Source organism: Folsomia candida, unplaced genomic scaffold, assembly GCF_002217175.1.
Source record: "Folsomia candida strain VU population unplaced genomic scaffold, ASM221717v1 Fcan01_Sc010, whole genome shotgun sequence".
Taxonomy (NCBI): domain Eukaryota; kingdom Metazoa; phylum Arthropoda; class Collembola; order Entomobryomorpha; family Isotomidae; genus Folsomia; species Folsomia candida.
Genome location: NW_019091202.1, coordinates 1,758,819 through 1,780,903, shown reverse-complemented (window position 1 = coordinate 1,780,903; position 22,085 = coordinate 1,758,819). Strand labels below are relative to the sequence as shown.

Genomic DNA, 22,085 nt, shown 5'->3' with positions numbered 1-22,085 from the left:
CGACCACACACTATGTCGGGACTAATATTTAATATTTCTCATCGTTGAGATTAGATTTTGCAGTTCTGAAGTACCTTACATATTGCTAACTTAGGAATACCAAGTTTGTATTTAATTTTAATTTTGTTTTAAATTATAGTTTACTAAATATAGATATTTGCAAACTTTTTTTTTAATTCGCACATCAATAGTTTTCAAATTAAAAATCGGTTTACAGTTGGTTTTGCTAATAGTCGAAAACCGGTTTTTGAGAATCTGATTTATCACAAATCGGTTGTGTCAAAATTTGAAAAACAATTGAAAGCCGATTTTTCGAAAAATCGCTAAAATTATAATACTAATATCTCAAAACTATTTAAACGCATACTTTTGAATTTAAATTTTGACATTTCCTACTTTCATTAATATTTTGATAACGAAAACTAAATCCGACTCAACGTATGTTGTATAAAGGAGAGAATGTCAATTCTTCATTGAACTTCATAAAAATATTGACAGACACATATATGTATATGTATGTACATGCATATGTACATTTGTATTGGTAAAGGCAAATTTAGATAGGCCCCCAAATCTTTCTCACGTACCGGCCCCCAATCTATAGTTCCGCCTCTGTAACAGAGGGTTTGAAAATAAGAAGTTTTGCGGGACATATTTAATTCATTAACGTTTGCCAACGAGGGAAATACATATGTAATATATCTAACCCGACTGGAAGATAATACTCGTTGCTGGCTTTACATATACATACATACATACACACACATTTTTAAAGATTTGACGCCATTACCTTGGCAGACATTAATTTATTAGTAACTTATGCATATGCAAACGTTCTAAATCCTCCAATATCTGCTACCGCTAAGTAAGCAAAATATGTCTTTGTATTTCCATCATGGTACCAAATTTAGTCCCAATTGGTGCAAAACTATTGATGTTAATTCAACTATATAATTCTGCCAAATAAGTTCCGGTTTTTATGAATATATTTGAACCTAAATAGGGAGGACATGAATGATTTATGTATTTCTGCCAATTATGTATGTAAGTATTTTATAAGTATTTTGCATTCGAAAATCTCTCTGACTGAACAAAATTGATTGTTTGCGTCTTTCGTGACGTGAAAATACATACATATGTTGTTGTTGGTGGATGACGTTTTTCAAGTAAATTGAAAGAAATGAGTTCATTTACTTGCACACACGCAAATTGTTGGACATAATGTTCTCCAATATTTACTGCATACTAATCGTAATTCGGGAGTATGTAATATGGCGTGCGAAAAAATTCGCATGTGTATAAAAATTGCAACAGTAATTACCAGAGGGATGGAATTTAAGAATGTAAATATTTTAAATTTTGCCAGTTACCAGACAAGTGCTTTGCGTTTGTTTCATAACTGTCCTAGATCATAAAAATTTTAAAATGTTTGTACCCACTTCAAAGCAAGTTTTCACACATGCTCAAATATGTAGGTAGAAATAATTTGTATCGAATATTTTAACAATATGGAAATATTTTGAATGTATTTTTTAAAGCACATAATATACAACTAAAATCCGACTGTAAACAAATTCTGAGCTTTAAATTCAATTATTGATATAAAAGTTTGCGAAACTTGTTACATATGTATTTGATATTTATTCAAACTTAAGAACTTTTTGTAGTAAAAATTGTCCATGTAACGTTAGCATCGTAAAATAGTTTACGATGAAATAAGCTGGGGTCAACCTTCGTAAAAATCGTAACCTTACTGACGTAATTTTTACTCACCAAATCTTACTGCGCTTACAAAATTGCATAACTGTCTTAATTGAATTGATTTTACGTTACGAAGAATATAAAGATATAATAAATCATAAGACTTAACACCGATTTTTACCAGCCGGCCGCTGTTCATTGAATAATTATGATTGATGACACAATCACGAAACAAAATATGGAAATAAATAACGACGTATTATGGACGCCAATGGTCACGCAAGGTAGTCACGAAGAGATGACATCCTCCTCCAACTACTCAGCACAAAACTAACTAATTTATGGCGGGAAACTAAGGATAAATACTGACTCCGAGCGAGGCATGCATCTAATCTCCAGCAAACCTCAGCCTCCTTAACGTCCTCATTTAATTCTTTTAAACATGCAGGCCGCCGGCTCCCTGAGAAAGCGGAGACGTCGCAACCTCGCCAAAGTGAGCGGCCTCGGCACCGTCGGGTACACCGAGAACGGCGACGTTTTCGATATCAAACAACTTTACGGCGGCGCCACGGAGACTTTACCATGGGCGAAACCTCGCGGTTCCATTCAAAGCGGTCGCCCCACTCGGGTGCCCTATCGGCCTGAAGAGTGGAGCGAATCGCGACAAAGTTCGGCCAGTTCGAGGAGATCGTCTTCTTCAATCCCGGAGGGATACCCGCCCCCGGGAGAGCCCGGGTCAGCCAAGGCGGAAAGACCGTGCCTCCTGAGTAAAAATGCGGTCAGCGGGTTAAGGCAGATTTGTATAGTGGGAGCGATGACGTGGGCGTTGCCGTGGAGGTAAAATTAATTACAAAATTGCTCATAATTGTGATTTTTGATTACATAATTCTTATTCTGTAATGTTGCTTCGTATAATTTCTGGTCCGAGGTCATTTCTTATTTCACCCCGCACTATTAAAAATAGTGTTACCCTGATCAAAAAAGGGGCACTCTAAACTCTGTATGAATGAAACCATACTAAATCCAGCTCAGGGTTGACCATATCAAGACTCAAGTTTACACTTGATTTGACATAGTTTATGTATTTAACTCAGAGTTAAGACTACATTTACTCTTCAATAATCATTTTTAAGAGTGTATTTAAATCAATCATATATTTATGTAAATTAAATATGTCAATGTGACAGGTATGACGCGAAATCGAGACGTGTCGAGCGGTGGAGTCCGGGCGTGCACAGGGTGTGGTCCGTCGTCTGGTGGCTGTTTTACATGCAGAACACGGCCCTGCTGGGTTTCCAGTTCTTCGCCATTACCCGGGTGCCGCTCGACCACGGGAGTTACCGACCCGTCTTCATGAGCTCGTGGTGCCTGTTCTGGTTCATTTACTCGTTCTGCCTCAACATCACGATGCACATTTACCGCGACAAGATACGCTGCTACATCAACACGCTGATCGCATTTAATGAGAAGAATGTCCGTAAGTCGTAAATACAAGGGAACAGGCCGAGGTGTCCAACACGTTGAGGGGAGACACCTACACTAAAATGACCACGATACATGACTTGTCCAATAACCTGAAGGAATTTTTGTGTAAAATTCACTTTTCGTCAAGTTGTGACGATACTTGTGACGAGCCTCGGAAGTATTGGGTTGTCAGAAGGAGAATTCGGTCGCTGAACGTTCATGTCGAATACATGTTCTGTTCATAGAATTTATTTTAAATTTAAAATAATTTGAACCCATAACAAATATTTGTTAATTTCACTTGATGCGTTCAGAATTTCGAAATTTGTTCAAAATTTCAACAGATTTCTTCAGTCTGTTGGGTAAGTCATATAGTACATATAAGTCTCGACCCTCAACGCGTTGAACACCTCGGAATGTTCCCTTGTATGTAAATCTGTCCATATTTATGTTGGACACACCAAAATCAAATCACCCTTTGCCAAAAGTACTAAAAGCTATAATTCCAAAATTTCAATAAAATCGGAGCGTGGCACCTAACACCATCGCGTTATGAGGCGTGTATATTTCAGAACGGTACGTACTGACCCTGGACGGATTGGGGGACCATGGGCGCGCGATTTTGAGGTGTACCCTTCCCGCCAACTTCTTCCAGCTGGGGTGTTGCTGCTTGCTCTATTACTTAATGCCCTACCAGCCCTGGTACCTCACGAGCTACTTCTACTCACCGGATAACCCCAGGTGGTGGCTTATCCCGGGCGTTATCCATGAGTGGATAGAGGCGGGCCAGACGATCAGCGTGTTCTGTCTCCTTGCCTGGGTCACCGTTTCGCACGGAAACTGTGTCGAATTCTGGTTGATGGAGGCACAGTAAGGATGAATTTGACTACTGCTTAAGGTTCTATTCCATGCAGAGTTTGAATTTGAATTATTGTGTCTCAGCTTTCCCCTCCATGTATTTAAATGACGATTTTGAAATCAAGTAATTAAAAAATGAAGATTTTGTTTTTCTTCAAAATATCTACAATTTTTACGTGTGTTTGGAAAGTTATGAAGTTCGAATTTTGACTTTTTAATGAGAAAATACATAATAAAAATAGCAAGTCAATATTATTGATTGATTGATTTATTCATCAAACCCCTTTCAGGCATAATTGCCCATAGAGGTACATACAAGATATTTATAAAGTGACATAGTAGCAAGTCAATATTAAATATTTATTTTCTCATTGACGAAAAAATCTTAATTCTTACCTCCTACATAACTTCACAGAGCTAAAAAAGTTTTCATTTTTTTAAAGCAGAAAGATGAACAGGTTTCATAATCACCATCTGAATACATTGAAGTGGGGAAAGTTGAGACACAAGAATTCAAATTCAACACCTGCATACAATACCGCCTTAATTAATGTTCCTAATTTTTTAGTCAGAACAACGAGACGGGCTACACGATCGACCAATTGCGCGAGTCTCACACGGCCGTCGAGCTCTACCGCTCGCTCCAAGTGCTGACGGGCCTCCTCAACGAGTGCATCTCTCCGCTAGCCTTTCCCTTAATGAAGGTAACAAATTTTTACTTGAAATCGCTTTTAGAAAAAATTGAATCATCGAAAACCGGTTATTCGGAAATTTACAAAATTAGAAATGATCATAGGCCGATTTTTTTAACTCTTCGAATTTGGGTGGATCTTCACCCAATTTTACTAAATCTTTCGATTCTGGATGACTAGACAATCCTTTATTCTAATCCTCCGATTCAGTATCATTAATAGCAGGTATTTCTAAATCTTCGGTTTTTGGATCAATCGAAACCCGATTTTTGCAAATCTTCCGGTTTTGGATGCCCTAAACAAATTATTCTAATTTTGCCCGCAGATGATCAACTGGACCGCGGTCATTTCCTGCGGTTACGTAATGATCCGCTCCATGAACCAAAAGTTCCTCGACGAGTTTCCCGCCATCCTGACGTACCCGTTCGGCGTGATCGTATGCGGTTCTTGCGGCTACGGGATGCTCCAAATGGCAGCGGAAATGTTTGACATTGCGACCTCCTTTCTGAACTCGTGGTCGCAAACGAGACACAAAAATTTGCGGAGGATCCTCACCTCGTGCGCGACTCTGCGCATCAACGTCGGTAGATTCTACTTTGTCACCATTTCCACCACGATCACCTATTTTCAAAAAACATTCGACTACATTATCGATTGCATTATTACGTTTCCGTAGAAAAACTGCTTTTTACCTTCTCAATTAAATATTACACTCTAAAAAATATGAATGGATACCTACCATTTTGAAAAGCACTTGTCTGAATTTTGTATTAAGTAAACCAAACCATATCCATAATAGTGAAAACTTAAAAGAAACAAGTACTTTAAAATTAGTGTCAATTATTTAATATAGAATTCAGAGTGCATTTATTTTTCAAAATGGTAATATTATTTTTAAGAGGGTATCAACATAGGGAAAAATAGGTATGCATATGCATTTGTAGTCAGTTAGAATTTCTTCAGATCTGTAAAATGTTACTGTATAGATTATTAAACACAATAAAATATAATGTGTTAAATATGATACTATGATACTACAGATAAGTACCTCCTCAACATCAATGTAATTTCAATTTATCTAATTTTGGTAAATTTTCACCACTAACTAACATTCTGTATTGGTTGATTAATATTTATTCTAAAGATAATCTTCGGCCGAAGAGTTGTTGGTTAGTTAAAGGCTTACGCAGTTATTTCACAAAATACCAAGGTAAATGTGCTCGCACGTGCATATTACCTACGTATTATGTATAATTATGTATACCTATTTATATTTAATTTATCGGTTGGACTTTCCACGAACAAGCTGCACAACAGTATAATTAAAATTACACCTACATAATCCAAATTTCGAACTACATATTTTAATTAAATAAAGATATAAAGCATTTGGGTTTTGAAATTCCAATAAGAAAATTTGAAAATGCGCAAGTAATTGGTTTTCCTGGTACATCGACATACATATTTACTAGTTTATATATTTATTTAGAGAAGCTATGGCATTATAATTCAATTAAGATATGTAATTATTGAGCCATTTTATTAAATACATCCTACACTAGACGAAATTCTATAACAATTTCTCTCTTCAAAACACTACTTGATTAATAATACTAATTACTGCAACATATTTTAGAAATTTGGCAAACAATTTCACCATGGATTAAGAAATTTCCAATACTTCGCAGACAACTACACTTTAGATAAGTCACGTACTTAAATCCGGAATTATTCTACAATGACTAAATACATTTATGAAAAATGGTGACCAAGGAAGATTCCTATGTGTTGCAACGCTACCTCCGCATTGCGGAGTATCTGAAGTGTTTACCCGTCAAATGGGACTCGGTCAAGGGCATAATTGTTATAAGATCATCAAATCAACAAAAGTTCGTCATTTTGACCATACTTGCTCACTTCTTGGCAACATTATGTCGCCTATATTCCACTACATTATACCCATCCAGCATTCTGAACCGGGCCGAAGCTGCATTTGGGGCGATACTGTACGCGTACATGTTCATTATACGGTTGGATATCCCAGTCGACTACGGTACAGTTGATACCGTAAATTTTATGATCACTTCAAAAAACTCGGAAGCTCGTAAGTTACCAAATTCACTAGGTCCACCTGATATCAATTTACCAGAGGGGGGAAATACTTTGCGAAGATACATTATTTTGAGCTCAGTAATTCCCAGGGTTTGGATTTCCAGAATTATTACAAACACAAAAAGGTGTGTGGAGAATGCCGCAGTCATACGAAAATACAGAATCTTACTTTGTATTGAAATACTTTGTATTTTGTCGCTGACAAAATACAAAGTGTTTACGATTTTCTAAACATGAAGTATTTTTACCCCGATAAAAGTAAATTTCTTTAGCACACCTGTATTTTCGACTGACAGTTATCTCCCCCGTGTATTATACCCATTCTGTGGGCATAAGTGACCCGGAAATAAAAACCCTGGGAAAAACAAAGCAGAAAATACACTATTTTCATAACCCCACAATTTACATATTTAAATTTTATCGAGTCTCTAACATACATACTACTGTTTCAGCGGGCACCTAGAGTTCCAAAATAAATGTGTGTATTGACTTGTTCACACACGCTGTGGGAACGAACACCATTATACTTTCGCTACTTTTATCAATCTTAACAATTTTTGCCCCATGTCAACCTCTCGTCCTGAGTTCGCTTATCTGTCACGATGAGAGGTTTCTTATCAATGCAGGATTACCTTACCGGCCCATGATTCTCATTCTTTTTGCATCCTCAGAATTGCTATTGTTCATAACGGCTGCAATTTCAGGTTTATATTACAATTTTGGGGTCTTACTAAAAGGTGTCGCGTACCTATGGATTGATTGTAAAAATTTTGTAAATCGTTATGAACATGGTCTCGTCACGATTCTGGAATACAGAAAGGTTCAGGCTTTCGAAAAGTGTCTAAATTCCTGTATTAGATCTCGAATATTCTTCTGTAGTGCACTAACAGTTCCTACAATTCAAATTACCCTGTGTTATGTCGCCATTAAATCGTTCCAGTCCGATGACAGAAACACCTTTAAGGGGGCAATGTTCTTATGGACTTACTTTATGGCGATGGGTTTTACCATGATGATGTTCACGGTAGGGGCAAAGATTAGTAATCTGAGCAAGAATTGGATTTCTCGAAGCAGATGGAATATTAAGAGAAAGTGGGAGAGGAAAGTGCACAAATCTCTGGCCCCGTTAAGTCTTAAATTTGGTAATAATTTCGTCGAAAGATTGACACCCCTCGTAGTGCAGGAATTCTGTGTGCGACAAACGGTTTCATTTCTACTCGTATCGGAATGAGTTTTGAAAGGTATTAAACTAGTTTTGAGCATGTAACTCTTCTTACGGACTCGAATTCTCAACTTTTATTCCGAAAAGTACGATTCCTCGGCCGTGTAAATAATTGGAGTTGGACGATGCGGGATAAGTTGTGTAAATGTAGGACACATTTTACTAATGCGGGTTAATTATTTTATAAGTTGGTAAAAGTTTATTAATGAATAGCAAATTATAGTATGATTAATAAATAAATTACTAAAAATGTTGGGGTTCGTTTTTCCAAAAACTGAAAATCTCAATGTAATTTATTTATGTACAGAGTCTCACTTTGCCTCATAATTATATTATTATAAATCATAAAATAGTGAAAATATGGGGGTCGATTTTTCGAAATAATATACTGAAATTTCTGAAAATCTCAATTTATCACAAAAAAGTCTCACCTTGCCTCGTTCCACTTGTGAACAAAGGAGTAACGTGAATGACGTGAAGTGAGACGAGTTTACATATTGTTTGCATATTGAAAGTCCCGACATGCAAACGTGTATTTCAGTTTTCGAATTTTCGCCGCGGTGGCGATTTTAGGCCTTCGACCTGTCCTTGGCGAAAAATTCCTGTGGGCGTAAAAAAATCGTACACGGTCCGACCAAAGCTCATTTTTCTTCAAAACGCATGTCGTATCCGATAAAAAATATTAGAAAGTTCAAAAAAAATTATCCACGAAGTTTTTTTTTCGACGCCTCAAATTTGTTCACAAAAATAATGGTGACCTTTGACCTTTGTGCGATATTAAAAATCGACGACGAGGAAATTGTCCGTATATACTTTTGAGATTTTTGTGCGGAGTTTGAAATTTTAAAATTTACGCGTTCATGTCGATATAAAAATTATGTCATCGTAGCATTAAATTTGTTACATACTGTAATTCCGAATTTTTGGTTTAATTTATTGAAAAAGGTTCCATTGTATGTACATACATACATAAGTGCCAACATATTTTTCAAAGGATTTTTGTTTTTTAAATTTCATTTTGTATTTTTCCCTTCTTTTCCATATAATTCTTGAGCAAGTTTTACCCTCTCTCTCCTCCTCATTCCTCTAGCTATCAATTTTTTTCCGTGTTTCCGCTTTTTCGGAGCCAGCAGAGATTCAATTCCCTATAAAAATGTATTAAGCACAAACTGGTCGAAACTGCAAGAACAAGATTGGATACACTTGAAACAATCCGGTAATAAAACCGATGATAAAATAAGGTATATTTGTTACACTGGCGTTGGGCCGTCCATAAATTATGTAATGCAAACATCGCGATTTTATACGCCCGCTACCCCATTAACATAGGCACGATATTATTTATTAGAGCCTAACCCTCCCTTGCGTTACTTAATTTATGGACGGTCCAATAGTAAAAATTTGTTACAAGCTTGTAGTATAGGTACACTGTAAATAATTTGGAGACAAATCGTCACCCGACGGAGGTACTATACTGCTCTATTTTTGGGTAACGATTACGGAGACGTTTTGTCACCAACGGGAAATAAGCCAAAAACTCGTGTACCAAACACGCGTGACGTCGCCATTAAAAAAATGCAATACTTTCATGTAAAAACATCATACGGTCAAATAAAAATGCTCACAGCTTTTTTTTTTAAATTACGACGTCACGTGTGTTTCGTGCACGAGTTTTTGACTTATTTCCCGTTGGTGACAAACATGCAAATTGAGCACAGCAATTTAGATTGCGAAGTTTGCGAGATTTCGCAAACAAGTTTTTAGGAAAACCATGGGATTTTTTCGCAAATTTACCCAGAAATTGGGCATGTTCTTACTTCGATAGATTATTTGGCAAAATTATCCTCGTCATTTCCAGCAAGACAAATTAAAGGAATGCATGGAAAAAATATTAAAATAGGTGTTTTTTTCAATAGATTTGCGAGATTTGTGAAGCAATATTTTGCGAATCCCCTCACGACAGAAATATTTGAATCTTCGCAAGTTTGCTAAATGAGTTGCGATGCGAAATAAGACGTTGTCGTCGTGAGTACGCCTGATTTATCATATCGTGGGAAATTTTTACACAGTCTGGTATTACAAATTATTACCGGATTGTTTAGAGGGTACATAAAATGCTTACTTGACCACTAAATCCATTCCCTCTCCCAAATTTGCACTGGGTTACGTAATATTCTGCATTATATTTTTGCCCGTCATATTTAAAATCTTGAGCAATCATGCCCGTGGCGTCTTTTATTACATCGTTTTGATCCTGAGGAGATTTTCCTTTTGTGCAAAAGTGACGTTCAAAATTGTTCACTCGACATAAATTTCCTTCCAGAACTTTCTCCAATTCAGATTTGACCACGGAAATTTTGGCGTTCGCGTTTTTACCCGCGGACGGATAAACTTGCATGTTATAAATCCATTCTCGTTCGTTTTTATCCTTTCCGGCGTATATTCCCCAGTGGCTGAACCCCCCCTTTCGCTGAATTTCGATGATGTCCCCAATCTCCGCGGTTAGAAGGGCAAGCCAGGAAAATCCTGTAATTCAATTCAGGGGAATAATAAAAAGTTTTTAGTCAGGATGATTAACTACGAAAATATTAAGAAAATTCATTAAGAAAATTCATTAATTCGAAGACGTTGTAAGTACAGGGTGGTTTAAATGTCACGCTACAATGGAAAATTTCTCAATGGGAAACATTCGGAAATTTCCATTACATAGCTACCGAAATTTGAGAATTTACCGAATAGTTTTATTAAAACTGAAAGAACACTAATGACAAAATTCTTGAAATATTGAATGCAAAAATTTCGTTGATTTTTAAGGTGATTTTTGTAATGTGTCGCCCAGAGATTAATTTGCTACACGTAAGGAAAATTTTTAAATTTGGTTGACATTTGAGAAATCCATCAAAATTATGATAGATTCAAAAATGGTGAGAATAAATGACCCCCCCCCTCCCCCCCCTCCGAAAGGACGTTTTTCTGACTTCCTTCCGCCGCATGGCCACAATTTTCAGGACGAATTTTGTCTTTCTCCTGAATTTACCCATTTGGGACTGTGCAGAAAACATGTGATCGATTTGAGAGGGGTGTGGGTCAAGGCATCGTATTCTTCGCGTGTTAAATATAACATGGGGCTTATACGTCACACAGGTGTGGGTAAAAAAATCCCACGAAAATCTATTACATGCTTTATGTACGGCCCCTTACTTGTCTTCGTTGCAAATGTGTAACGTATTTAATGTCAAATGTTTAAATAAATACACAAAATGTTAAATGGTCAATTGTTTTAGAATTGTTCTTACGTTCCATTTTCTGATGTGTAACTTTTTTTGCACAATTAATTAAAAACTAATGGACTGCATGCACAAATGTGAATAATATGTGTGGATGGATTTTTGTGTGTCGGGTGTTCTCTTTGTGGACACGTTAAAGACTAAAGTTAGTGAAATTGATTTTAATGGGGACGATTTTTTTGTATGAACGGAGGCGTCTGTATTTTTAGAAATTGGAACCAATCCAGGTAGACAGCGAGAGTGCGTAAGATATGGCAAGGAAATAAAAAAAGATAACGATTAAGAGTAAATATGCGGAATAAAGATGTGCATATCTTTATTCTGCAAAATCAACTATGGACCATTTTATCGACCATAAGACAAATATGTACTTATGTACATAAATACATACATACACTGTCTAGATTTACATATGTACAAAAGTGTCCAAGTGTAAATTATTTATACAAATTAGAGAAACATTGAATCTTTGGTGACAATTGAAGCACATGAAAACTTGTCTTTTGTGATTTTTTTCATACCTAGTACTCCCTCAATTGCTGTTACAAGATTTCCTGGGTAAATTAAGCTGGCAAGACAATTTTTGAGAAAGTTGTACTATTTTTTATTGAAATCCCCATGCAATTTTCCGTCAGAAACCATGTTTCAAAAACTTTTGTGACCCAAGGTAATAAATTGATAGGTCAGCAAATATGGCGTGTTGCAATTTTTCAACAACATTTTGGTAAACAAAAAAATCCGACATTTTTAAATTGCTCAATAAAAATCGGAATTGATTGCAAGGTGGTCGACCGTACGATAAAATGGTGCACTGACACTAATAGTGTCCATGACCAAAAAAGAAGTGGAAGGAGACGGTCAAAAAGGTCACCAAAATTAACCAAGTCACGAAAAAATGAATTCCTCCGAATTCATGCCGAGCGCCAAGAAAATTTCCCTCACAAATTAACGGATGAAGTAAAAGTAAGCCGAGCCCTCAAACTAAACCTTGGACTTATGTCTTCAAGATTTGAAGAGAAATACTTCCTAACCACTCGCCAAGTAAAAACAGACCCATTAGACCCCTGACGCTGATCATGCGGTACGCGCTTGGAAACTGGAAAATGATATTTTCAACAGATGATCCCAGCTTTATGGATGAGGCCAAGTAAAATAGCAAAAATTCCGTTTCAACACACTACAAGTCTGGGCTATTCGTTAAAATTTCAAAAATGTTGATGGTACCTACCATCCTGGTTTTTTATTGGAGATAAGTTGCATTTGTTTGAAAAAGTGGGTTTTCTTCCTCTGGGAGTGAAATTTTGTATCAAAAATTATTTTTGCAAGTTCTCTAGCGAATTGTAGAACCACTGAACCACTACCTATTCAAGAATAGCGCCATGACATTCAAACAAGGCTCAGGTCCTGCTCATGAGGTCAAAATAGTAATTGGGTGATAAATTTCCCAAATTCCTGACTCCATTTCGGATCAAGAAAAAATTCACTGTCGCCGAACCTAAACCTGCTGGAGTATGACATATTTTTCAAACTGGAGCTAGGTGTCTGTGCTAAACCCCACACAAGTTTGGAATCCATAAAAAATTCAACGGTATAGAAATGAGGTCAATCTCCGCTGGAACGCATGCGTACTCCGATCGAGTGGTGGATACCAAGACTCCGGGTTCGTGTCGCCTTATGAGATTGACATTTTGATAAGTGAATAGTGTTTCCTACATGAAATTTCATTGGCTTTCCAGCTATGAACTTATTTTTTCGAAATTCGATGAACTGGGTTCGCTACAGCAAGTTGTTCTTGTAACACTAATTAAGGGAATACTGGGTACAGTAGACGAGAGTATGTAAACGAAACATGTTAACTTCATGGCCCGTCCAAACCCAGCCATTAATCGAGCCGGTTGTGTCGTTTATCTCCCTACCAGATTTACATACGTAATGCCCATACATACATACATACATACATAAATACCTTGGTTACATAAGTTCGCTTCTGCTTCAGATGCGACTAATCAGTAAACTTTAAATCAGGTTTAAACAATTTAATAGAGTCCAATTTTTACCGTATTCTTTATTTCCATACATTGCAATATCATTTATATAAATACAGATCTGTATATGCACCTTCCAAATAGTGACAAAAATAAAGTACTTATTTGTAAATATGTAGCAATCAATTACACAAATTCACTTGCATACATAAACTTTCCCACCAGGTTGCAAATTAATTAATCATACATATTTACGTATATCATTAATAATTACAAGATTCACCAATAAATCCCTATGTAATCACTCCCCTCCTCCTACATCTCCTCTTCTATCATGCGACTTCAAATGATACTTCAAATGATCCGGCCGCTTAAACCCCTTCTCACAATGGGGACACGGATACTTCCTCACCGTTTGGTGGACCTGACCCTCATGCCGTTTCAACCTTCCCTCCGTCGGAAACGTTTTCCCGCACTCCGCGCACTGATTCCCTCTTTCGGAATGTTTCGTTTGCACGTGCGACTTCAAAGATTGCGGGTATTTAAAACTTTCCTCGCACTGGTCGCACTTGAGCGGGCGCTCGTCCGAATGTTTGCGCATGTGCTGGACCAAATTCGTGTACTGGTAGAATGACCATCCGCACGTTTCGCAGATGTACGTTTTGCTCCCGGAGTGCGTCAAGATGTGCGAGTCGAGCTGACTTTTCCGGTCGAACGCGCGTGCGCAGAGGGTGCACCGGAATTTGAGCTGGTCAGGTTCGTGTAAGAGTTGTATGTGAGATTTTAAACCGTCCCGGGTAGCGAGGACTTTGTGACAGATGTGACACTCGGCTTTTTGGCGGGAGCGGATGTCAGGATTCTTTTTCTTTTTGGGGAGTTTTTCGGGATTTTTCTTCTTGTATTTGCCTCGTTTTTTTGAGGGGACGGTGGAAGAGGGGGATTTAGGTTGAGGTGATTGAGCTTGTGGGGAAGGTGGGGTCCAATCGTCGGAGAGGTTGGAATGTGCTCCGGTGGAATCTTCAGAGGAGGAGGAAGATGAAGAGTCTGGTTTGAAGGTAAGGACAGGTTTTCGTGACCGGGTTGACCTCCTGTAGGTACATAATTAAGGAATTGTGTGAATTAAATTTTACTTGGTTGATTGCTGATTTTGTTAAAAAAGAGAAAGTTTTTTTGAAAAAAACTAGACGTTATAAGGCAGAGTTTGTTTAAACGTATGTATTGCAACCTTTGTAATGATAATGCAAATGCAACATTATCATTCCAAAGGTCAAGGGATTCAACTACATAGATTTAGTTTCATATGAAGCGTATTATATAAGTAGCAACTCGCCTCTCATGGTTGTCCAAACCATGACTTAGTGTGCAGGTAGAGATCATGCATGACAAGGGTTACTTCTGTGCGTGGGATAACAACTTATCTTAGGTTTTCTTGTTATAAATATGATAATCAACTATCATTTTATATGTATATAATAAGAAAAGTTAAGATAAGTGCAAATTCAACGCATGAAGTCGATCCAAAGATAGAAAATAAGATCATCAAGATTAGGCCCGACTTTATGCGTGGAGTTTTAACTTTTACTTAGTTTTCTTGTTAAGAATATATTATTCAAGTATCATTCTATATGTATTTAACAAGAAAAGGTCACATAGGTCAAGATTCCACGCACTGGATTAATCCTAAAGTGAAAGGTTAAGAATCGTGACGTAGTAGGCAACTGTCACGAAGGGGAGAATAGGATAGGGATGAGGAGCGTAGGGTGGTAGCAGCGCTACAAGCACTCTACGTCATCATAGGTTATAACATTGCATGTATATATAGCGTAAGCAGAGGAGTGAAGAGGAGAGTTCTTTTTCAGACACGGAACGAGCAAGATAGGTAGGCAACCATCAAGGTTATTTATTGTATAGAATTTCAGGAATATTGAACCCTCTTTTCTGCGTTCAATTTTTAGAAATTTAAGATTTAGTTGTTCAAAAGCTATAGGTTAAGTTCCCTTCTAGATAAAGTTAACAAATATAAATATATAAATTAGCTCTCCCACGCATAAAATAGTTCTTTATAATTAAATCAATATTTTTCAGTCGGTATTGATATAAATAAATATATTTATAATTTCTCTAAAAGTGAACTTCTACAAATTATTCGCACAAAAGTCACAAAATAAGGGGCACCCACGAAAGTGGGTGTGGACAGGGACACGCAAACCCCATAGTTAGAACAGGGGGCGTTACAGTATGGAACAAAAAAAATCATTTAGAAAATCTCAGGATTTTTGTCTCTATTTTGTTCAACGAAACTTCTTAGAATGAAAAGAAGTCTCCCACCGTATGCTCTCCAATTTTTAGCAAATTCGGTCGCAAATTCAATTTAAGTATGTAGATTAGAATGAAATTGAAAAGACGCGATCTCCTAATGGTAACGTTTGGCAGAAATATTTGCATCCGTTCCGAAGAGGAAAAAACGTGACAAAAACTCGAAAGATGCTACATTTTCCAAAATTTACTACACGTTTTTCCTCCGTGGCTACAAATACATATCTCTGCCAATCTTGTCCATGGCGAAATCGTGTCTTCTGAAAACTTCATATTAATTAAGTTTGTCCTCGAGTGAAATTAATTTGGCCAAAATCGGAGAGCCTACGCCGGGAGACCTGCGTTGTAGGTGGAAAATTCTTACATTCTACGTTGTCCCTGTCCATGATCATCATCGTCTTCAGGTAGTTTAGGCTCAAGCTTTAGAGGATCTTCGTCACTAGGACTGTGAAGAAAATCTTGGCACGATGGTGACGATGGGGGAGCCTGGTCGGCCCTGTATTTTTGCGTGACTTCGTCCAAAGACGACTTAATTGACAGCAACCAGTCCAGCATCAAGTTAAAGTTGCACGAAATGTGGTCTGCCGAACAAAACATTATTTGAAAATAGATACTACATAATTAAGAAATTTTAGTTGTCAAAAATGTATAATAAACCTCCAAAATAGTTTTGCCACTTGTCCACAATTTCTCCAAATGTTGTTTCAGCCTTAAGAACCGTATCCTCCAAGACTTTCAGGTCTCTGAGCAACTCTGACCAATCTGTCGGGTTGGTTTCATCGCTAAGAATAATTTACAATTAATTAATTAACAACTTTTGTAATTAAATAAGATTTTAAAATTAATTACCAATGCATAAATTCTTCCTCCTGTTTTATCTCGTCAGGATTAATAAATTCCTCGACGTCCTGGTAATCCATTTTTGCAAATATTTCTGAAATACAAGCATAAAATGTTAGAAATCTAGTCCAGTATTAAAATAATTCTGAGCTGTTACAAATACAAATAAATACGTTAATTAATAAATGACACCGGGTGGTAATGTAATGTTTTGCCATTTAAAGCAAATTCTTAATAATTTCAATACCAAGCGGTAACAAATTTAACGACAATTCCACACCGTATTTAACTGTAAAATCATTTTAAAATTTTAAATACTGAAATGGACAAAATTCAAATCTTTTCTATTTACCTGACGTGAATCCCGTTTGAATTTACGTATTGTGACAAAATTACTGACTTATAGCTATTTAAAAATTTGTAAATAACGTAATTGTCAAATGTTTAATTCGAAATTTATGATAAATTTTATTAATATATTTTTGTATTTTATATTTATTTTGTTTGTGGAGCAATCAGGATTTGAGATTTGCTTCGTCCCAGACAAGAAAGTCGAGGGGGAACTTGAACCTGAACAAATCTTTGTCTCCTGGGACGACTCTGAGAAAAATTTGCATGCATGCAAATTTTTGAGGTGAACATGGCGAGGGGAGATGGGCATATAAGGTCAGTTTGGAGGGGGGGGCATAGGGAAACATTATCATTATGCGATAGTACGAGAAGGAGGAACTTATTAAGCTAAATTACTTAGAAGGATGTTTCCGGGTGGGGTACATCTAAAAAAAAGTGGCGGCTCATAAATTATGTACCGCAAAAATCCCAATTTTCTACATCCCTCCCCCCTTTCCACCTTTAACATGTGTCTCATAGACACGATACAACTGGATCCTTGGTCCTCGCCTCCCTCTCCTCTGGCGTTACTTAATTCATGAACAGTGCCAAATCAGAATTTTTAAATACAGTTGAAATTAATATTGAGCCTCATTTAGCCGTCAAATTTTTACCCCGGTAAACCGACGCAGTTGGTTTACCCAATTGTGTATGTACAAATACACACACGCACAAACACACTGTACGTCTGAAGGGGCCGTACATAAATTACGTAACGCAATAGGGGGGAAGGGTCTAATGATGCATATCCTGCCTATGTGACACATATTAAAGGGTGGAGGGGGTCTAGAAAATCGCAATTTTTGCGTTACGTAATTTATGCACGTCCCCTTACGTGCGTATACACGCACTTGTAGATTTTTCTGGGTCTCGGGTCCAGGGTTCGGAAAACCCCGGGGTTTTTGTAGAAAAACCCAACCCCGGGGGTTTTTCCGGGGTTTTTGGAGTTTTTGTGGGTTTTTGTGGGTTTTTGTAGATTTTGGGGCAGGTTGAACCAGAATTTCTAAAATTATATATTAGAGAAAAACTAATTTAATATACAATTTTAACATGCAATTTTGACCGTCATCATTGATTTGAACTGTTACATCGAAAATTCATGTTTGACATGTAAACCTGGAAATATGCAATGATATTTGGAAATTCAAGTCGCAAATGAAAATTCTCAAAATTTGAAGATGAAGCAGAAAATTTAATTAGCATTGATCCACGTTGTAGTTTAAGGGATTTTGTTTCGATCTGCCTCAAAATCCTACAAAAACCCCGGAAAAACCCACAAAAACCCACAAAAACCCGCAAAAACCCCATTAAGCACGAGGGTTTTTCCGGAGATTTGATACCCCAAAAACCCACAAAAACCCCAAAAACCCCAACCCACAAAAACCCGGGGTAGCGAACCTTGCTCGGGTCTCCCTTCAGGTTGTATAAATCTTTCTCTTCTCCGTACAAAATCAGCTGCCTCGGGATTTGCACTCGGATTTCCAAACAGGATTTGTTTACTACGTTATTAAAACCTAAAAAAAGACTAACTTGATTTACACATTTAGTATATTTTCCTTTTGGTGAGCTCACGTCAAAGTGGCAAATTAACAATCTCTATCGGCAACATATAATTATCATTTCTTAAAACTAATGTCACTATTTTGAACAGTAAATGCACTCTGAGTTCTGTATTAAATAAACTGTACACTCTAAATAATTTGGAGACTAATCGTCACCCGACGGAGGTACATGTACACTACCCAAAAATAGTACATATGTATATGTACTATTTTTGGGTGGTGATTATATACGGAGACGTTTGTCACCAAGGGAAATAATTCAAAAACTCATCTCCGAAACAAACGTGACGTCGTCATTTAAAAAATGAACATTTTTATCCGACCATATGTATATTTTTTTTACATGAAACCATTGCCTTTTTTAAATCACTTTTTTAAAGGTGTGATTGGTACACGAGTTTTTGACTTATTTCCGACATAACATGTCCAATAGTCCAATAATTACCAAAAAAATAGTACCTCCATCGGGTGACGATTTACCTCCAAATTATTTAGAGTGCACCTACATATTTATTCCAGCTTAAAAAATTTGCAACTTTTTGCAACCCTCCAAAAATGGAAGAAATCAGTATAAATTTGGACCAGGGTGAAGCAATGATTGTCGTAGCACCCCTGCGGAAATGCAATGTTCGGAGGGCAGCAGCTACTTCTGAGGGGGCCGTGGCCCCGAGGAAGGTCAGGATTAGTCTTTACACCACGACGGTGATGTGTCTCAGATCTCACGTTGGTGAAATTGGTCCGGCCAAGCCAGGAGGTGGTGGACGTTTCGCAAAGTATTCGAGAGTTGACGATCCTTTTGATATTCTTGTTTGCTGCCGTGACCGCGACCAACATGTTGCTGAAATGGGGTGAAGGTGAGATAAAGAGGGGACGCCCATATATTACGTCATCGAGAAAGCGTCGATTTTTAGACACCCCTTCCCTATTCTATGAGCAAGCTTAATATGAGTTTGTACATAAGATAAGTAACTACCAAAACTTCCCGCCCATCTATGTAATAAATCGGTGTTTTTAGTATTTAAGTGTGCACATTCACAATGTACTGTCGAATTTTTATAGCCGGTCACCTCATTTACATATTTTGACGCATTCACGAGAGACATTCAGTCTTTATTCATCATGGGAGCCCGAATCGCCGAAAATGGGAATAGTGAGATTTATGCAAATGAGGTGACAGGCCTAAATACGAGGATACTAATCTCCCTAAATATTTTGATTCCAGACATCCGTCAACAAAAGTGGATTTTCTACAACAGATTTTTCCTCGAGTTGGGTCAAACCAATGAAAGAATGGATTTCGACGCCCTGTTTTCGCTAAAGTGGTCACGGAAACGGCAAACTCCGGCAGAGGAACAAGAAGTGGTTCATTTTACCACATTTTTATCCAACTTCTTGGAAACTTTGGACACTAAATTGACCCAGCTTTCTTCCAATGTAAGTTAAGCGACCAAATCTACGAATATTTTTCATACACTCTTAAAAATAGTTTTGGAAAGTAAATGACCTCTAAATTAAGTAAACTATACTAAATCTCGAGCAGACTTTACTCTTTATCAAGGTAACTCTAAACATTCAGGAATCAGTATGGTTTAATTTAACTTATGTGTATAGCATCTAAGTGCATTTACATACTCTTCAAAAGGGTAATATTATTTTTAAGAGAGTTTGAAGTTAAGATTTTTTAAATTATTTTGTCAATCAGATTTCGCCCAGTAACGAGTTGGACGTTTACATCGCAGCGGTTCGGCTTTGGTCGATTTCTCCCCCTTCCGACAGAGATGCAGAAATTAGATCGAAGTGGGTTAATTTTCTCAACGAAATGGCAACATTTGTGGAAGAGCGGTAAGGTTTTAAATATGAAAGTCGCCATTGTTCTTCACAGCAAAATTCAATTTTTATGAATGATGTTTACCCGCACAAAAAAATATAACGAAAAATCCTACACTCCTATAAAAATAATGATACTCTTCTGAAAAGTAAACGCACTCTGAATTTTGAAATATATTCTGTATATATGAATCAAGCAAAATTTCTGTAAATTTCCGTACCTGGAATTTTTAAAATTTCAGAGGTTTATTAATAATTAGTCGTCATTATTACATATTTGTTATGAAATTTATCTGAATAAGTAAATTTGTCTTGCTCCTTCCAGGTATAAGAAACCAGACGCGGCCAAAAAATGAAGAAACCCAAGGAAAGATTCGATCCTCTTAAATCTTCCAAAATATTTAATGTCTTCTTATTTATAAAGTATTGGGCTTATCATGTACACAAGTTTCTTGCATTTAAGGTCGTGAAATTAATTTTATACTGCGCTTCCCGTGAGAGTAGGGCTTACACATTTGCATGTACGTATATGAGTTGATGGGAAAATAATAACTCATCGTTGCTCAATTTTGCAACCATTTTGCAAATTATCTGTGCTAGTAACTTCACTTGCATATTTTCACTCATGGATAAGAGACAGAGTTAGTTCAACATGGAAAGCCCGTATCGCAGAAAATGGGTATAGTAAGATTTATGCAACGTAATCAGATCACATATGTACACAACCTGGTTAAAGTAGTTAGGAATGGGTAATCCGATCCGAAGAAATCCGATCCGATCCTAATCCGTCGGATTATGTCGGATCGGATCAAGGTTTTTTCTGATCCGAGGCCGATCCGGTCGGATCGGATTGGTTCAAAAACCCGATCGGATCAATCCGATACTTCCCATCGGATTTCGGATCGGATTTCGGATTGTATTATTTGGATCAATCCAGCTTGCTTCCTCTATTCACCCGACATTTTCCACCCACTATTTCACAAATTACGACAGATTTCAAAAACAATCTTTCTCTCTCCTACCTCTAACATAATTTGTCAACACATTCGTCAAAAATTGATTGGACAAAGTAAAAAATTCTTGTTCAGCTAATATTAATAGTCGCAATTCCTTGATAAATTTTCTATTGGTCGCTCGAAAACACTACGACATAATCTGTCATGAAGCATTTTAGATTCTTCACGCCTATAATATTGGGTGAACAGTAACTAATTACTAATTACAGTTGACAGTGAAGAAAATTAAAGTGTAGGGTGGATAAACTGGTCTATCTCCATCGATGGCCACGATCATAGATTGTAAGTTTGCAGGATGCAATCCCAGAAATAAAGTGATTGGATTACGTCTCTATTTTTGAAAAATTTCAAAAAGCGTAAGGGTCACTATTTTTGTCTAACAATGGAGGTCTCCCAAAGTAGTCCCACAGATTTGGACCAAACAAGCTTCAATGGATGAAAAATATAATTAGTATGAAATTTTCAAATGGAACTATCTGCCAATGCGCAGGTTTGGCGGAGATATTTGCATCCAAAGCGGGAAAAATGCGCAGCAAATTTGGAAAATTAAACATTATCCAGCCTTGGGAGTGCGTTTTCTCCTCTTTTTATGCAAATATCTCCGTCAAACCTGTGCATTGGGAGATAGTTCCATTTGAAAATTTCATACTAATTATATTTTTGATCGATTGACGCTAGTTTGGTCCAAATCTGTGAGCATACGTTGGGAGACCCCATTGTTAGAAGCGCACTCAACTCTCGCGATGACTTGCTTCCTTTGAGGCTTTATTTCTTGACAAATATATAGCTCAACTGGATGTGAGCATATTGATA

General features: G+C 37.1%; 4 protein-coding genes across 6 annotated transcripts; 2 read left to right on the top strand and 2 right to left on the bottom strand.

Annotated features, from left to right (window-relative positions):
* Nucleotides 1-3,238: 3,238 nt before the first annotated feature.
* Nucleotides 3,239-8,239, top strand: LOC118436773. Its single transcript, XM_035855373.1, has 3 exons — nucleotides 3,239-4,035; nucleotides 4,592-4,727; nucleotides 5,041-8,239. The coding sequence occupies exons 1-3, from the start codon at nucleotides 3,851-3,853 to the stop codon at nucleotides 5,389-5,391; spliced, it is 672 nt and encodes a 223-aa protein (XP_035711266.1). The 5' UTR covers nucleotides 3,239-3,850; the 3' UTR covers nucleotides 5,392-8,239.
* A 226-nt stretch (nucleotides 8,240-8,465) lies between these two features.
* LOC110854645 lies at nucleotides 8,466-11,491 on the bottom strand. Of its 3 annotated transcripts, none has more exons than XM_022103112.2 (3): nucleotides 11,346-11,491; nucleotides 10,172-10,575; nucleotides 8,466-8,651 (listed from the first exon to the last, which is right to left on the bottom strand). In XM_022103112.2, the coding sequence occupies exons 1-3, from the start codon at nucleotides 11,350-11,352 to the stop codon at nucleotides 8,619-8,621; spliced, it is 444 nt and encodes a 147-aa protein (XP_021958804.1). In that variant the 5' UTR covers nucleotides 11,353-11,491; the 3' UTR covers nucleotides 8,466-8,618. The 3 variants fall into 3 exon arrangements, with proteins under 3 accessions (XP_021958804.1, XP_021958802.1, XP_035711267.1); XM_022103110.2 differs by lacking the exon at nucleotides 8,466-8,651 and adding an exon at nucleotides 8,971-9,194 and having other exon boundaries at nucleotides 11,346-11,488; XM_035855374.1 differs by lacking the exon at nucleotides 8,466-8,651 and adding an exon at nucleotides 9,084-9,228.
* Nucleotides 11,492-13,376: 1,885 nt separating this feature from the next.
* Nucleotides 13,377-17,015, bottom strand: LOC110854643 (zinc finger protein 454). Its single transcript, XM_022103109.2, has 5 exons — nucleotides 16,830-17,015; nucleotides 16,487-16,571; nucleotides 16,295-16,419; nucleotides 16,002-16,218; nucleotides 13,377-14,409 (listed from the first exon to the last, which is right to left on the bottom strand). The coding sequence occupies exons 2-5, from the start codon at nucleotides 16,555-16,557 to the stop codon at nucleotides 13,623-13,625; spliced, it is 1,200 nt and encodes a 399-aa protein (XP_021958801.1). The 5' UTR covers nucleotides 16,558-16,571; nucleotides 16,830-17,015; the 3' UTR covers nucleotides 13,377-13,622.
* Nucleotides 17,016-18,319: 1,304 nt separating this feature from the next.
* On the top strand, nucleotides 18,320-21,692 carry LOC118436664. Its single transcript, XM_035855181.1, has 5 exons — nucleotides 18,320-18,517; nucleotides 18,949-19,283; nucleotides 19,652-19,863; nucleotides 20,132-20,271; nucleotides 20,582-21,692. The coding sequence occupies exons 2-5, from the start codon at nucleotides 19,262-19,264 to the stop codon at nucleotides 20,610-20,612; spliced, it is 405 nt and encodes a 134-aa protein (XP_035711074.1). The 5' UTR covers nucleotides 18,320-18,517; nucleotides 18,949-19,261; the 3' UTR covers nucleotides 20,613-21,692.
* The last annotated feature ends 393 nt before the right edge of the window (nucleotides 21,693-22,085 follow it).

Coding starts and splice junctions, on each gene's coding strand:
- LOC118436773 (XM_035855373.1), top strand. CDS start 3,851: ATGCCCTACCAGCCCTGGTACCTCACGAGCTACTTCTACTCACCGGAT. Junction 4,036..4,591: donor TTCTGGTTGATGGAGGCACA/GTAAGGATGAAT, acceptor CTAATTTTTTAG/TCAGAACAACGAGACGGGCT. Junction 4,728..5,040: donor TAGCCTTTCCCTTAATGAAG/GTAACAAATTTT, acceptor TTTTGCCCGCAG/ATGATCAACTGGACCGCGGT.
- LOC110854645 (XM_022103110.2), bottom strand. Junction 9,195..10,171: donor GGAATGGATTTAGTGGTCAA/GTAAGCATTTTA, acceptor ACATTTTTATAG/GGAATTGAATCTCTGCTGGC.
- LOC110854643 (XM_022103109.2), bottom strand. CDS start 16,557: ATGGATTACCAGGACGTCGAGGAATTTATTAATCCTGACGAGATAAAA. Junction 16,420..16,486: donor GAGGAAGAATTTATGCATTG/GTAATTAATTTT, acceptor AATTATTCTTAG/CGATGAAACCAACCCGACAG. Junction 14,410..16,001: donor GGACAGGGACAACGTAGAAT/GTAAGAATTTTC, acceptor ATGTACCTACAG/GAGGTCAACCCGGTCACGAA.
- LOC118436664 (XM_035855181.1), top strand. CDS start 19,262: ATGTTGCTGAAATGGGGTGAAG. Junction 19,864..20,131: donor TGACCCAGCTTTCTTCCAAT/GTAAGTTAAGCG, acceptor TTTGTCAATCAG/ATTTCGCCCAGTAACGAGTT. Junction 20,272..20,581: donor GCAACATTTGTGGAAGAGCG/GTAAGGTTTTAA, acceptor TGCTCCTTCCAG/GTATAAGAAACCAGACGCGG.